Source organism: Micropterus salmoides, unplaced genomic scaffold (assembly GCF_014851395.1).
Source record: "Micropterus salmoides isolate LMB-PRFRI ecotype aquatic unplaced genomic scaffold, ASM1485139v1 Ms_hic_scaffold_16, whole genome shotgun sequence".
NCBI classification, from domain to species: Eukaryota; Metazoa; Chordata; class Actinopteri; order Centrarchiformes; family Centrarchidae; genus Micropterus; species Micropterus salmoides.
In genome coordinates, this window is record NW_024040707.1 from 13,241,292 (window position 1) to 13,252,595 (window position 11,304).

General features: G+C 39.7%; 1 protein-coding gene across 2 annotated transcripts in view; it reads right to left on the reverse strand.

Moving 5' to 3' along the window:
• Nucleotides 1-10,741, reverse strand: part of nup210 (nucleoporin 210) — a 32,633-nt gene extending 21,892 nt beyond the window's left edge. The window contains exons 1-14 of one of the 2 annotated variants that reach the window (XM_038722208.1): nucleotides 10,125-10,741; nucleotides 9,756-9,895; nucleotides 8,254-8,385; nucleotides 6,027-6,123; nucleotides 5,609-5,759; nucleotides 5,060-5,192; nucleotides 4,670-4,828; nucleotides 4,365-4,433; nucleotides 4,155-4,261; nucleotides 3,401-3,541; nucleotides 3,126-3,263; nucleotides 2,761-2,916; nucleotides 1,946-2,144; nucleotides 930-1,075 (exon numbers count right to left, since the gene is read on the reverse strand). In XM_038722208.1, coding sequence (XP_038578136.1) covers nucleotides 930-1,075; nucleotides 1,946-2,144; nucleotides 2,761-2,916; nucleotides 3,126-3,263; nucleotides 3,401-3,541; nucleotides 4,155-4,261; nucleotides 4,365-4,433; nucleotides 4,670-4,828; nucleotides 5,060-5,192; nucleotides 5,609-5,759; nucleotides 6,027-6,123; nucleotides 8,254-8,385; nucleotides 9,756-9,895; nucleotides 10,125-10,333 — 1,977 coding nt within the window. In that variant the 5' untranslated portion in view covers nucleotides 10,334-10,741. The remainder of the gene's footprint in view (nucleotides 1-929; nucleotides 1,076-1,945; nucleotides 2,145-2,760; nucleotides 2,917-3,125; nucleotides 3,264-3,400; nucleotides 3,542-4,154; nucleotides 4,262-4,364; nucleotides 4,434-4,669; nucleotides 4,829-5,059; nucleotides 5,193-5,608; nucleotides 5,760-6,026; nucleotides 6,124-8,253; nucleotides 8,386-9,755; nucleotides 9,896-10,124) is intronic. The other variant, XM_038722209.1, reaches the window with a different exon arrangement.
• Nucleotides 10,742-11,304: the final 563 nt, after the last annotated feature.

Sequence of the window (11,304 nt, forward strand, 5' to 3'; positions counted from 1 at the left end):
TGTAAACAAGGGGACCAAGATGTAATAACACAGAACATAGAAAAAACTAAAGAGACTGCAATGTAAAAGTAAAAGCAGATATTTATTTACAAGCCTGGGCCTTCTAGTGTTAAGTGGCACTTAAGCTTAAGCTGGAGAAATGCTAAGCTGAAATACACAGTATTTCACAGTAAGAAAGAAAATTGGGTCAATCTTTAGCTGCCAGGGCAAAAGAAGTGAAGAAACATCACAAACATGTCTGCAATATTTTGAAGAATACTACTCAATCCTATGATTAAATATACATAACTTCAAAAGTGGTGCATCAAACAAGCATGTTACTGTACTGAAAACCTGAATGTAACATGAAAGACAGCCATAGCTATCAGTGGTTCATGAATGACAAAATATTTTAGTTGAGAGATTTGGTTACCTCATCATAATATGTATGATGCTGTTAAATTCAGTACATCTACAGTTACAACAGCTTGGATGAATGAAGAAATTTCATTCCTGTGCAGTACTAGAGCTCAGGCGCAGAAAAACAGTGTAGCAAGTGTATAATGCATAATTAAAATGCAGAGAGGAAACCCAGGAGGCGAACATTTTAACACTTGCTGATCATCGCATTTCTGCCATGACTGCAAGAAGAGACTGTGTGTATGAATGTGCACATGCCCGCATGAGTGACTTTGTTTCCTAGCTAATTGGTGATTTGTGGTGAGCTGAAAAAAAATTAAGCAAATCAAAACAAAGGTAAAGTTCAAGATTACTACACCCTGCAGAAACCTTATAGCATTCAAAAAGAAAATGTTAACACTAAGTTTTCTATTAAATAAATCACTAAAAATGTACCTGAGGCCTTGAGAAGTATCCACTAACAGGGCAAAATTATACATCTAAAGTTCATGATAAGCAAGGTCCTAGAACAACAAAACCATTGGACTCACTCTGAGAGGAAGATAGGCAGCAATGGTGATCTTGGCACTGAGGTGAACGTTGCCGTGGGTGTAGCTGACAGTTAGCATGGTGTACCCAGGGGCCAGGGCTTTGGCTCTCACCCCACTGCAGTGGTCCTGGCCTGGAGCCATCCTCCCTGGATCAGGACAAAGAAGTGTTGGAGGAAGCCAAAGAGTTTGAGAGAATTGCAATATGACAATGTACAAATAACCACAACTGTTCACACAGGTGTACTCATTTATCTCTTATCTCCCCCCACGCAAGTACAGTGGTCTTGCTTGTTTTTGTCCCAGTCCACTCTTCTGATTAATAATGCAAGATTCTGAAATTAAAGACCGTACATCTTACCAAAAGAGGAACTTTCAAAGAGATAAATGTTGTAATGAATATCTGAAAGCCATAAAAAATGTAAAATGCTTCAGTGTTAGATAGGATTGTGCCATACTGTTTGTCAAGTACAGGCTACGTGTTTCGCAGTGAATTTATTTGGTGGCAGACTAATACGATTTGCCAAAAAATATATTCTGGTACTCATATTTCACATTTTAAAGTTTCCTGCACTAGTGCTTTGACGGGAATTTGTACAGATTTATTAGTTATTACTGCAACAACCACAATGAACACAAGGGGTGCCCCTCCTACATGGCACACTGGACTGTACATCAGTAAGCAGACAACACATTTTCATTAAAGAAAGTGAGCAACATAATTACTGTCCTCATATTAGCCCCACATGTATGTTCACTAAATAAACCATACCCTCAATACACTTTCATGCCTGCCTCGGGTTCTTGAAAAACACAAAACAGAGTGATCAGTGAATGAGCATCCATTGGTTAGTGCCCTTAACTGAATGCCATTCAACCTGGAGTCCATGAGCAATGAGTCATGATCAATATGTGATGAGTAAACCAGCTGCTACACAACAGGATGTGTGTGTTCATTTTATTTTTTGGAACATTTGTTGCATCACAAAATATGATCAGGTCAGATCACACAGACTAACCCTGTAGCAGTTGGAAGACGCCGTGGTTCTCCTCTTCAACCTGCAGGTCAAAGTGGGAGCAGTCGCTTAACATGACCCGCTCTTTCTCCACTTCCTCCAGCAGACCTAAAATCCGGAGGGGCAGATCCAGAACCAGGCCCACCCTGGCCTCTACTGGGCAGGGAGCAAAGTCCATGGCCACGGGCTCCACAACATACACCTGGGGGAGAACAGGATCAAAGAGGTATAAAAGAGTGATTGAAGGCTGGGAGTGATAGTAAAATGGGGAGATTCAAACTATACGACTGCGATTTATTTTTACGGCTACACATTTAAGTTAGATTATTAGGCCTATACATCACAATTTTATGTTTTCATGAATAATAACACACTTTGTAAATGATCCATTATCTGTCGTTATCTGACCTCCTCACATATATGAAATACTTCCATTAGATATGACAAATCAGTCTTTAATAAAAATGAAAGCAGAACCAATCCTGACTTATATACAGCAACAAAGTGAAATAAAATCCAAAGTCCAAACTTGGAGAGTTGTTCAAGCTCTCCCAAATAAAATATTGAAACTGTTTTCAGTTCCAAAAAGGTGATTAATATATTTTACAATACATGTAAAACCCAATGATGCCAAACAAGTAGGTACCATTTTGAAAAGAAAAAAAAATGAAAGATTCTGTAAAAAGGAAACAGTATGTTAAGCTAAGGTGCTAAAGTGCAATTGATAATCATCCTGACTATAAAAAGGGATACAATTAGTAATCAAAGCAATCAGGATTAGAATTTGTGTCATAACTAAGTTTTCCAGGTCAACGTACCTTCATCTGGCCAAAGTGTAGTGGGTTGCGTAGATCGTGAGCATAAACTACACTGAGGCCAATGTCACTGACTGTTGTCATCACTCCTTTCACAGTCACTGTGGCGACAGCTGTATTGGAGGAAGACCAGCTGAAATTTCCACTCCCTCCTGTCGCCTGTCACAAGCACCAGAAAATAGGAGTCATTATGTGCACCAGAATGACACCACTCAGTGCCAAAAACATGGGTGTTATGGTAAAGTATGAATAAGAGTAATTGCAACTAAGTCTGTCTCATACAAAAGGTGTCACATGCACGACACTTGTGACAGATTAAAAGCCATTCAAGCACCAAGTCTGTATGTATTCTGAAAAGGAATAATTACCTTTATTGTGTACTGATAAGCTCCAACCTTGGGCTGCCATGGAAATGTGAGAATACTGGGACTAAGCACTATAGGGTTATATATTTCTACATCCTGTTCATTGTGGACTGGGTTGGCGAGTGTGTGGACCCTTCCAGTCTGAAAGAGAACAGAGGACACAGGAAATGTTCAAGCTCTCTTTTCTCAAGTGGAAAAAAGGGGTCCAAGGTTAATGCAATAATGATGATCCAGCTGAAACACAGGCTGCTACGAGTCACAGTTGCAATTAAACTCACTTCATCCACGACAGCTTTTAGAGTAGCATCAATGAGAGTTAGGCCTTCTTGGAGCGCCTTGACGCGATGATATGATCCATTCTGAGAAGACTCCAGGAGTTCAAAGTACTCCGCAGGGAAGCCAGTGCCAATACGGACATTCTGCAAAATCAAAATAAACCACACGCAGATTTTTAAACCTCTGCCTTTGTATGCCTCTGGAAAGACGCCTGGTTTAAAACTTTTACAGACTCTGAGGTCATTTTTTAATGTTGTCAAGATCTTGATTTGTTCATACTTTAATGATGACCATTGTCTCATAACCGGATTGAAATATTGGCTAATAAAACTCACAGGCTAGCGAAGAAAGGCTCAATGTGCACTAAATCTCTTGTCTCTCAGATGCCTTTCAGACTGCAGCTGATTAAAGATGACCAAGGTTTGGTTTTCAGTTTTCCATTATACATGAACTAGGAATATCCTATTCCAATTATTTGAAAGCAGGCCCGATATCACCACTAATAAAAACAAGCAAGAAAAACAGTTTAGACTGCTTATATAACTACAGCAGAGGCTGTGTTCTTTACTACTGATGAAATGTGAACTATCTGATATTAATCGACAGTTACAACACCACAATGCTGGTCACAGAATTTATTTTAGAAGAATACCTTTCGGACTTTCCCAATTACTGTCTCATGCTCCAGTGATATATTCAGCATTCGCACACAAATACACACAAATGATCATAGTGACTTTAATGAAGCATACTTACATCAGAGAGGTATATTTTTCTGCCGGATTTATCAAATACTTCAATGAGGATATCATAAACTCTGCCTGTTTCAAGAACCCAGCTGTCCCCTGGATGGATTTTAAAACCTAAACAAATTACAGAGAAAACAGGAGGTTAGCTACATCTTTTAAGTATGGAGACTGTGAAACATTTCTCATTATGTTTAAATTGTGAGAACAAGATACAGACCTAGGTAGCCTGGTTCAACCACATACAGCGTGCTGTTGGGTAGGTGAGACACTCCTTGCATTCGAAGGCCTAAGTAGATGTTACTAAGGAAAAGTATGCAAGGCACACATATACAAGAACAGCTCTAAACTTACTTGCCTAATTTTTGTTAAATGCACAATAACTAGTTAGTATTTTAAATCAGACTCCTCACAGATAGAAAACTAACTTTGGTGTAAAAACACCAGTCATGCTGATGTTAAGGCAAAGTACACAACATTACAATGACTTCTACAGAGTGCAAGTACGATTTGTCAAAAGGATACTCTTGTGATCCAGCACCACGTTGATGTGTCCCAGTTGAACTGCCGTAACTTTGGAGGTGCTTTGATCCAGACTGGCCACAGCAACGCCTTGGTTGCCATTAGGGCCAACAACACTGTTCTGAAGGTGCAGTTCATACTGATCACAAGGCATAGAGAGCTCTGGACAGAAACAACACAGATAAATTAGTTTAAGGCTGGCATTTCTGAACTAGACAGATTTGAAACTCGGGGGAAATATTGCACAGCTGCTCAGTGACTTCAATGACTAAACCACATTTTTAATTCACATTTTTAGATATCAAACTGATGCTTGAACATTATGAGCTGTGAGTTTGCAAAATACAGCTTCATAAACAGTACAGTAACTAAAGTAAAACTAAAATAATGGACCTGTGATTGTGCCCTGTCTTATCTTCAGGACTTTGTATCGGATGGAAGTTCCCGCCAGCAAGTAGACATCATGTGCAGGAATCAGCAGGATGTTCTCTAAAATCAGCAGTCTCACCTCTGCTGCACCCACATCCTGTGGCACAGTTACCATAGTTACGGAACAAAACAGTGTAATCTTCCCGCCTTAACAAACTTGAAAAAAAATGGGTTACTGTGTTCAAAAATAAGATAAAAATCAAACCAATTTACAGTGCACATGAATGCTTTTTTAATATTTGATTAATTATTGTATATATTTGAAGATATACATACATACAATTATTGTATATATTTGTACAGATAGACACTATAACTGTCACTACTGCTGTGACATCACTTATAAAAGGCAGGAAGAAGTGATTACTATTTATGATATCTGCATCTCAAGAGATTCTATATCAAATACTGCAACAAAAAAAACCTACGAAACTAACAATAAAGTGGAATATTAAAATTTTGTGCTGGCGTCTAGGCCAAGAAATTCATCTTTTGTACCACTTAACAGCTTACCTTATATAATGGCTCTTGTATTTTAGCCTTCAATTTAGCATGTCCTGTTTTCAGTCCTGACACCAAAATAATATCGCCCTGTTTCCCAACACGCTCCATTTCAGATATATATCCATGGGGTGTGTATGTAGACTCAGAGAATTTAAGAACCCTTAAGGAGAGTAAAGAAACAGAAACACATCTGAGACTCAGTATGGTCCCTTGCATCTGACCTAAAAAATTATTAATTTTCAAAGGAAGAGGAATCAAGAAGTAAAATAAAAACATTACACTCTTTTGGCTACGCAACAGTATCACTTTATCAGAGGCAGGTTGACAATTGTGTCTACTTTTGGTTAGCTATCAGACATTCTAAATTAAAAATTTAAAAAGACTGCTCAGTGGAGTTTGAGTGGTGTATTCACACAGGGAAGCCTACCTTAACGAATTGTAAGAGTCAGAGAATCCATTCACATCTACGTCTTTCACTAGGGTCCAATCAAACACTAGACCTGCCAGGGTGCTGAAGGTGTTTCCTGCAACATAAGGACAATAGTCAAACCCTATTTCTTTAAAGACTTTACAAACTCTAAATCTAAATATGGGTTTATTCATTAATGGGTATTTGAGATATAGTGAGGAACAGAGAATATTTGCATAGACCTTTGTCTTATCAGACTGAGGTATACTTGAAAGTATAATGGACGCGGAGCTCAATTTTTTGAAAGCTCCTGGCAATCTAATTAGCTCAAACAAAACCAACAGTCGTTTCATTACAGGATACTTTCTATCATTTTGCAATCTACTCCATCTGAGGACTCTAAAAAGCTTTCTTTGCTTTGAAAACAAAAGCAAAGAAAGACAAAACACCAGGCCCTACAGCCATCATCAGAAAGAATCAGGCTGTAGCTACAGCTCATTAAACTAAGTGTGTCTGCCCTAAATGGAACCAGCCAAACAGAACAAACAAGCCACCTCACAGTACCAGCCTGAGGTGAAAGAAAACACTGCCTAGAGTCAGCTCAGACATCACTCTGTCTTTAGAGAAGCACAATATAGTATGGCATAGTATTGATGTAAATTATATTTGCAAGCAGCACTGGACGCGTCCTCGCCCGCAGCTCTGCCGCTGCTCCGAATTAACGGGCACTTGGGACTCTGCATAGATGACTTAAACGTCACTTCCTGTGTCCCCCATGTGGCGCTAAACAGCAGCCAGTAATTATGTTATGGCCCAGTACGTTTGACACGGCTTCCGTCAAAAATAGAATGGCATATTAAACTTTAGGGAAAACTTGAAAAAAAAAATTAAAAATTCAATCGTGGTACTGTGATTGGTTGCCACCTGTGCAATAAGTCAAGTCATTAAATTTCCTCAATGCTAAATATTCCACAGTCAACTGTTAGTAGTATTATAACAAAGTGGAAGCGATAGGGAACAACAGAAACCCAGCCACAGAATGGTAGGCCGCATAAAGCACCACAGAGCAGGGTCAGAGCATGCTAATGCCACTGTGCGCAGAAGTCGCCAACTTTCTGCGAATTCAATAGCTACAGACCTCTACACGTTGTGTGACCTTTTAGATTAGCTCAAGAACAGTGCGTAGAGAGCTTCATGGAATGGGTTTCCACGGCCGAGCAGCTACACCAAAGCCTTACGTCACCAAGTGCAATGCACAGCGTCGGATGCAGTGGTGTAAATCATGCCACCACTGGACACTAGAGCAGTGGAGACGTGTTCTCTGGAGTGACGAATCACGAGTGATTGTGTGACGAGTCTGGCAATCCGTCTGGTACTTGCCTCACTGCATTGTGCCAAGTGTAAAGTTTGGTGGAGGGGGGATTATTGTGTGTGGTGGTTTTTCAGGGATTGGGCTTGACCCCTTAGTTCCAGTGAAAGGAACTGTTAATGCTTCAGCATACCAAGAGATTTTGACAATTTAATGCTCCCAACTTTGGAAACAGTTTAGGGATAGCCCCTTCCTGTTCCAATATGAATGCGCACCAGTGCACAAAGCAAGGTCCATAAAGACATGGATAAGCGAATTTGGTGTGAAGAACTTGACGGGCCTGCACAGAATTCTGATCCCAACCCAATAGAACACCTTAGATGAATTAGAGTGGAGACTGCGAGCCAGGCCTTCACATCCAACATCTGTGCCTGACCTTAAAAATGCGCTTCTAGAAGAATGGTCAAACATTCCCATAAACACACTCCTAAACCTTGTAGAGAGCCTTCCCAAAACTTTTGGCAATATAGTGTAGCATCAATGTCTTAAGGGTTGTCAGAGATAGTTCTGAAGTGGATGTGGCCAACCGGTTAGGAGAAGTTCATCACAGCAAAAAAGTAGTCACTTCCTGTTGCCAGTATGTGGTGCTATGATATTCATGAATACTGGCATGTAGATGTGTTCATGCGCGAGACCCCTAAAATACAAAATTTCTCGCCCCACCCGACTTTGGTGCAAAGTTTGGTGAGTTTTCAAGCACGTTTTAAATTTGCAATTCATTTGCACAAAAATAATTGCTTCAATTTCAATAGGGTCATCGCAGGTTTCATGCTCAGACCCTAATTATTTTTATTAGTCTATGGGGATATATTATCCATAACACTGCTAGCCTATAAAAACAATTACTTTATCCTGTAATAAGCCAGCATGTGTCACCTTCAGAGTCCAGTGCATGAATTTTGAGTGCCAGTGGGGAGTCCTCAAGATGTAACTCCCTGGTGGTCGACACTATCCGGATCTCACTGATGATGTCGACAATAGCGTCACAACGCAGCACCTGTCCTGTGACTGAGAATGGAAGAGAGGACAAAATATGATATACATGGTACATACTGTACAATACTACAATATTGTACTCTCAGCAAACAAGGAAAACCTCAGAAATGAACGGCTTGGTGTTCTAAAGGAACAGTAATTTAAAAAGGCAGAACAGGAATTCTTGTGGAGGCACAAAGCATAATCTACCTCATTGCTTAAACACAAAATAATTTATCATAGTTATGGAAATGGTAAAAGAGTGTGACAGGTCTAAAGCATCCTCTCTTGGCAAAATGCTCTACAGTTATCAATCAAGTCAAATGTTGTGGCTTTTCTTGTCTGTTAAGTGGGCCGTTGCATGAGCGATAGATTATGTTTGATTATGGTTTTGGTAAACCTAAACAGCTGGAGCGAGTAAGGCCACATTCAAAATCAGTGACTGTGGTCTGAACTTTAAAAGAAACAATTAGGATGTATGTGGAAGGGCCAAATGTGTCTAATTTTCCTGATTACGATGCAAATGCTCACAACTGCCACTCATCCGTGACTGGCCAACAGTGTCACAGGCAACAGATGACATACAACTTGCAACAGCAAAGAAGGAAGAAAAAAGGGTTGTGCAATAGAATGTCTATTAGTTGTGCTTCTCTAAAGAGAACAGGGCACATTTTACATTCTAGACATATTTCTATCTCAGCAGCAATTTGAACAGTGACCATTTCAATAGCTTCCGGCGCTAATTTCAAGATTTTAATCTTTTCAGGGGATTCTTACGACATTCAGTTGGTATAACAAACACATATCACACCTTATATTTCTATACTCACATGTATAGCCTACATAGTGTACCGATTTGAAGACCAAGTAAACAACAGCATCCTAAACCTATCAAGAACCGCTGGGCTGCTTAAGCAAGTTGCCTTTTCTAATGTATGTGACGTGTACATGACCCAGGGTGTTCTGTGTAACTGACAAATTCATGGAGCATTTCTCATCTTAACCTTTTAAAGATTTGTTATATAAATTGTTCTGAATGCAGGCAGCCCAAAATAAAAATACAAAAACCAGAACAGGAAAATAATTTCCCGGGACAACAGTTTCCAGGGTATTTCATTTTCTCTCATTTCCGTGCTGTTTTTACACAGCTGGGGGAAAAATCTAGAATAATTCAGATTTCTTGCTTTTCTACATTGGACCCTTGCATTTGCATGCCTGTAAGTATTTCTGTTTATCTCCAAGTAACAATGTAAACAGTTAGCAAAGCACACTTCATGCTCTATTTTTCTGACTCATATTTACACTTTCAAAGGAATTCATAAAATGAACAACTGAACCAACAATGCACAAATTTCACGTAGGAACAATTCTTGAATGAGCTACTTGTGTTGTATTTTATTTACCAACATCTTCAGCCAGAATGATGCTGGTCAGTCTGGAAGGCTGGGTGGAGAGAGCCTGGAGAACAGCTCTCCGGGAGCAGCCTCTGCTCGTCTCTTCGTCCACAGCCTGGATGCTTGCTACCTCTGGTCTGGTGGAGGACCTGGAAGGATATGACCAGAAATTTTTTTTTGTCACAATAACAATGATGAAATAGTTGCAGCTTTACAATAAACTTGGATTGAACATTAATTAAAGTCAAATTTAGAAAGGGTTTAGCTGTTTTCGGCCCTTACGCATTGCCATGAACTGACTTCAGTGTATGCGGCATACTTAGCCATGTGGCCTTACATGCCTCATGCAATATGACACTTCCAGGTTTGTCTACTCACCATCTGTAGCACCCTTCAGTAGTTTCCAATGTGAAGTTAATCTTTGTACTTCTAGCAAGCGGTAGCAACACTTTGGGAATATTTAGTTTCGAGGTACCGTTAACTTGAATCACGATTTTTAATAATAGCAATACCAACACTGATAACTTTAACTGAACCATTTCCGTTTTATGAGATTGCGGTGATTTTTTTGGCAATGAAACCAACATCCGAATGAATGAACGCTTATATTCTGTACTAGCAAAACTTCCCCCTTCCCATTAAGTGAACTGTTTGTGCAAGTAGTTTTGGAGTTGTGGCTCTGGGACACACGTTTAGGTGAGCTAACATCGCTACTAAAGTCTTCCTACTCAGTTTCAGTTTGTGTCGTTAACAGATAACGTTAGCAGCCACATGATGATAACAGTTAATGTCTTCTTCTAGCTTTAGTCCTGTAATTCAGGTCCTTCCCTTTGTTTATCTTCGAATATGCTTCGGAATACACGGCGACTATCAATTTCAAATCCCCAGTTTTATATTAATATATACAGTTAGCAAACGACAGCTTAAAATACGCATATTTCGTATAAATACCCGCCATTAGCAATAATTGGACCTCCAGTGTGCATGCCGGGAGTGGGGAAACGTCATAGACGAGGGTGGGCAACGGGGGTGATGACGCGCCTTCTTAAAGAGACAGTTTGTTTTTTTCAACACTTGAATTGAATAATCCGAAACTGCAAGCCTGGATTCATAAATCGGGCTGCTTCGTGAGGCCTCAGATCCTTAGGGGAAAGCCCCGTGTTCACAGTGTGTTTGGTTTGTGGTAATTTGATTAAATGCAAAATTGTTTGTGCACTACTAAATGACAAAATCAACTGAAATGACAATGCTCCAGATGTTGTCAAGCAGCATCTCCATCCCTTTTTGGCACATCCAGTTCTGCAACTTTATATGTCACTGAAAAAACGTCACTGAGTTACCACTTTATAGGTACACATATACAATATAATACAACCCAAAAGCCCATCTTTGTGTCATGTTAAGCTTTACTGGCACTGTGTCAGAGAAATGCATTCAGTACATTCATCTCCAGTGTAGTTGTAAATTGTGTTTTGTTGTAAATTGAGAATTATTTGTAATAATTTGTCCCCCTCATTTCCTGTATGTAGTGGTGGACAAAACCTGAAACACCGCAATA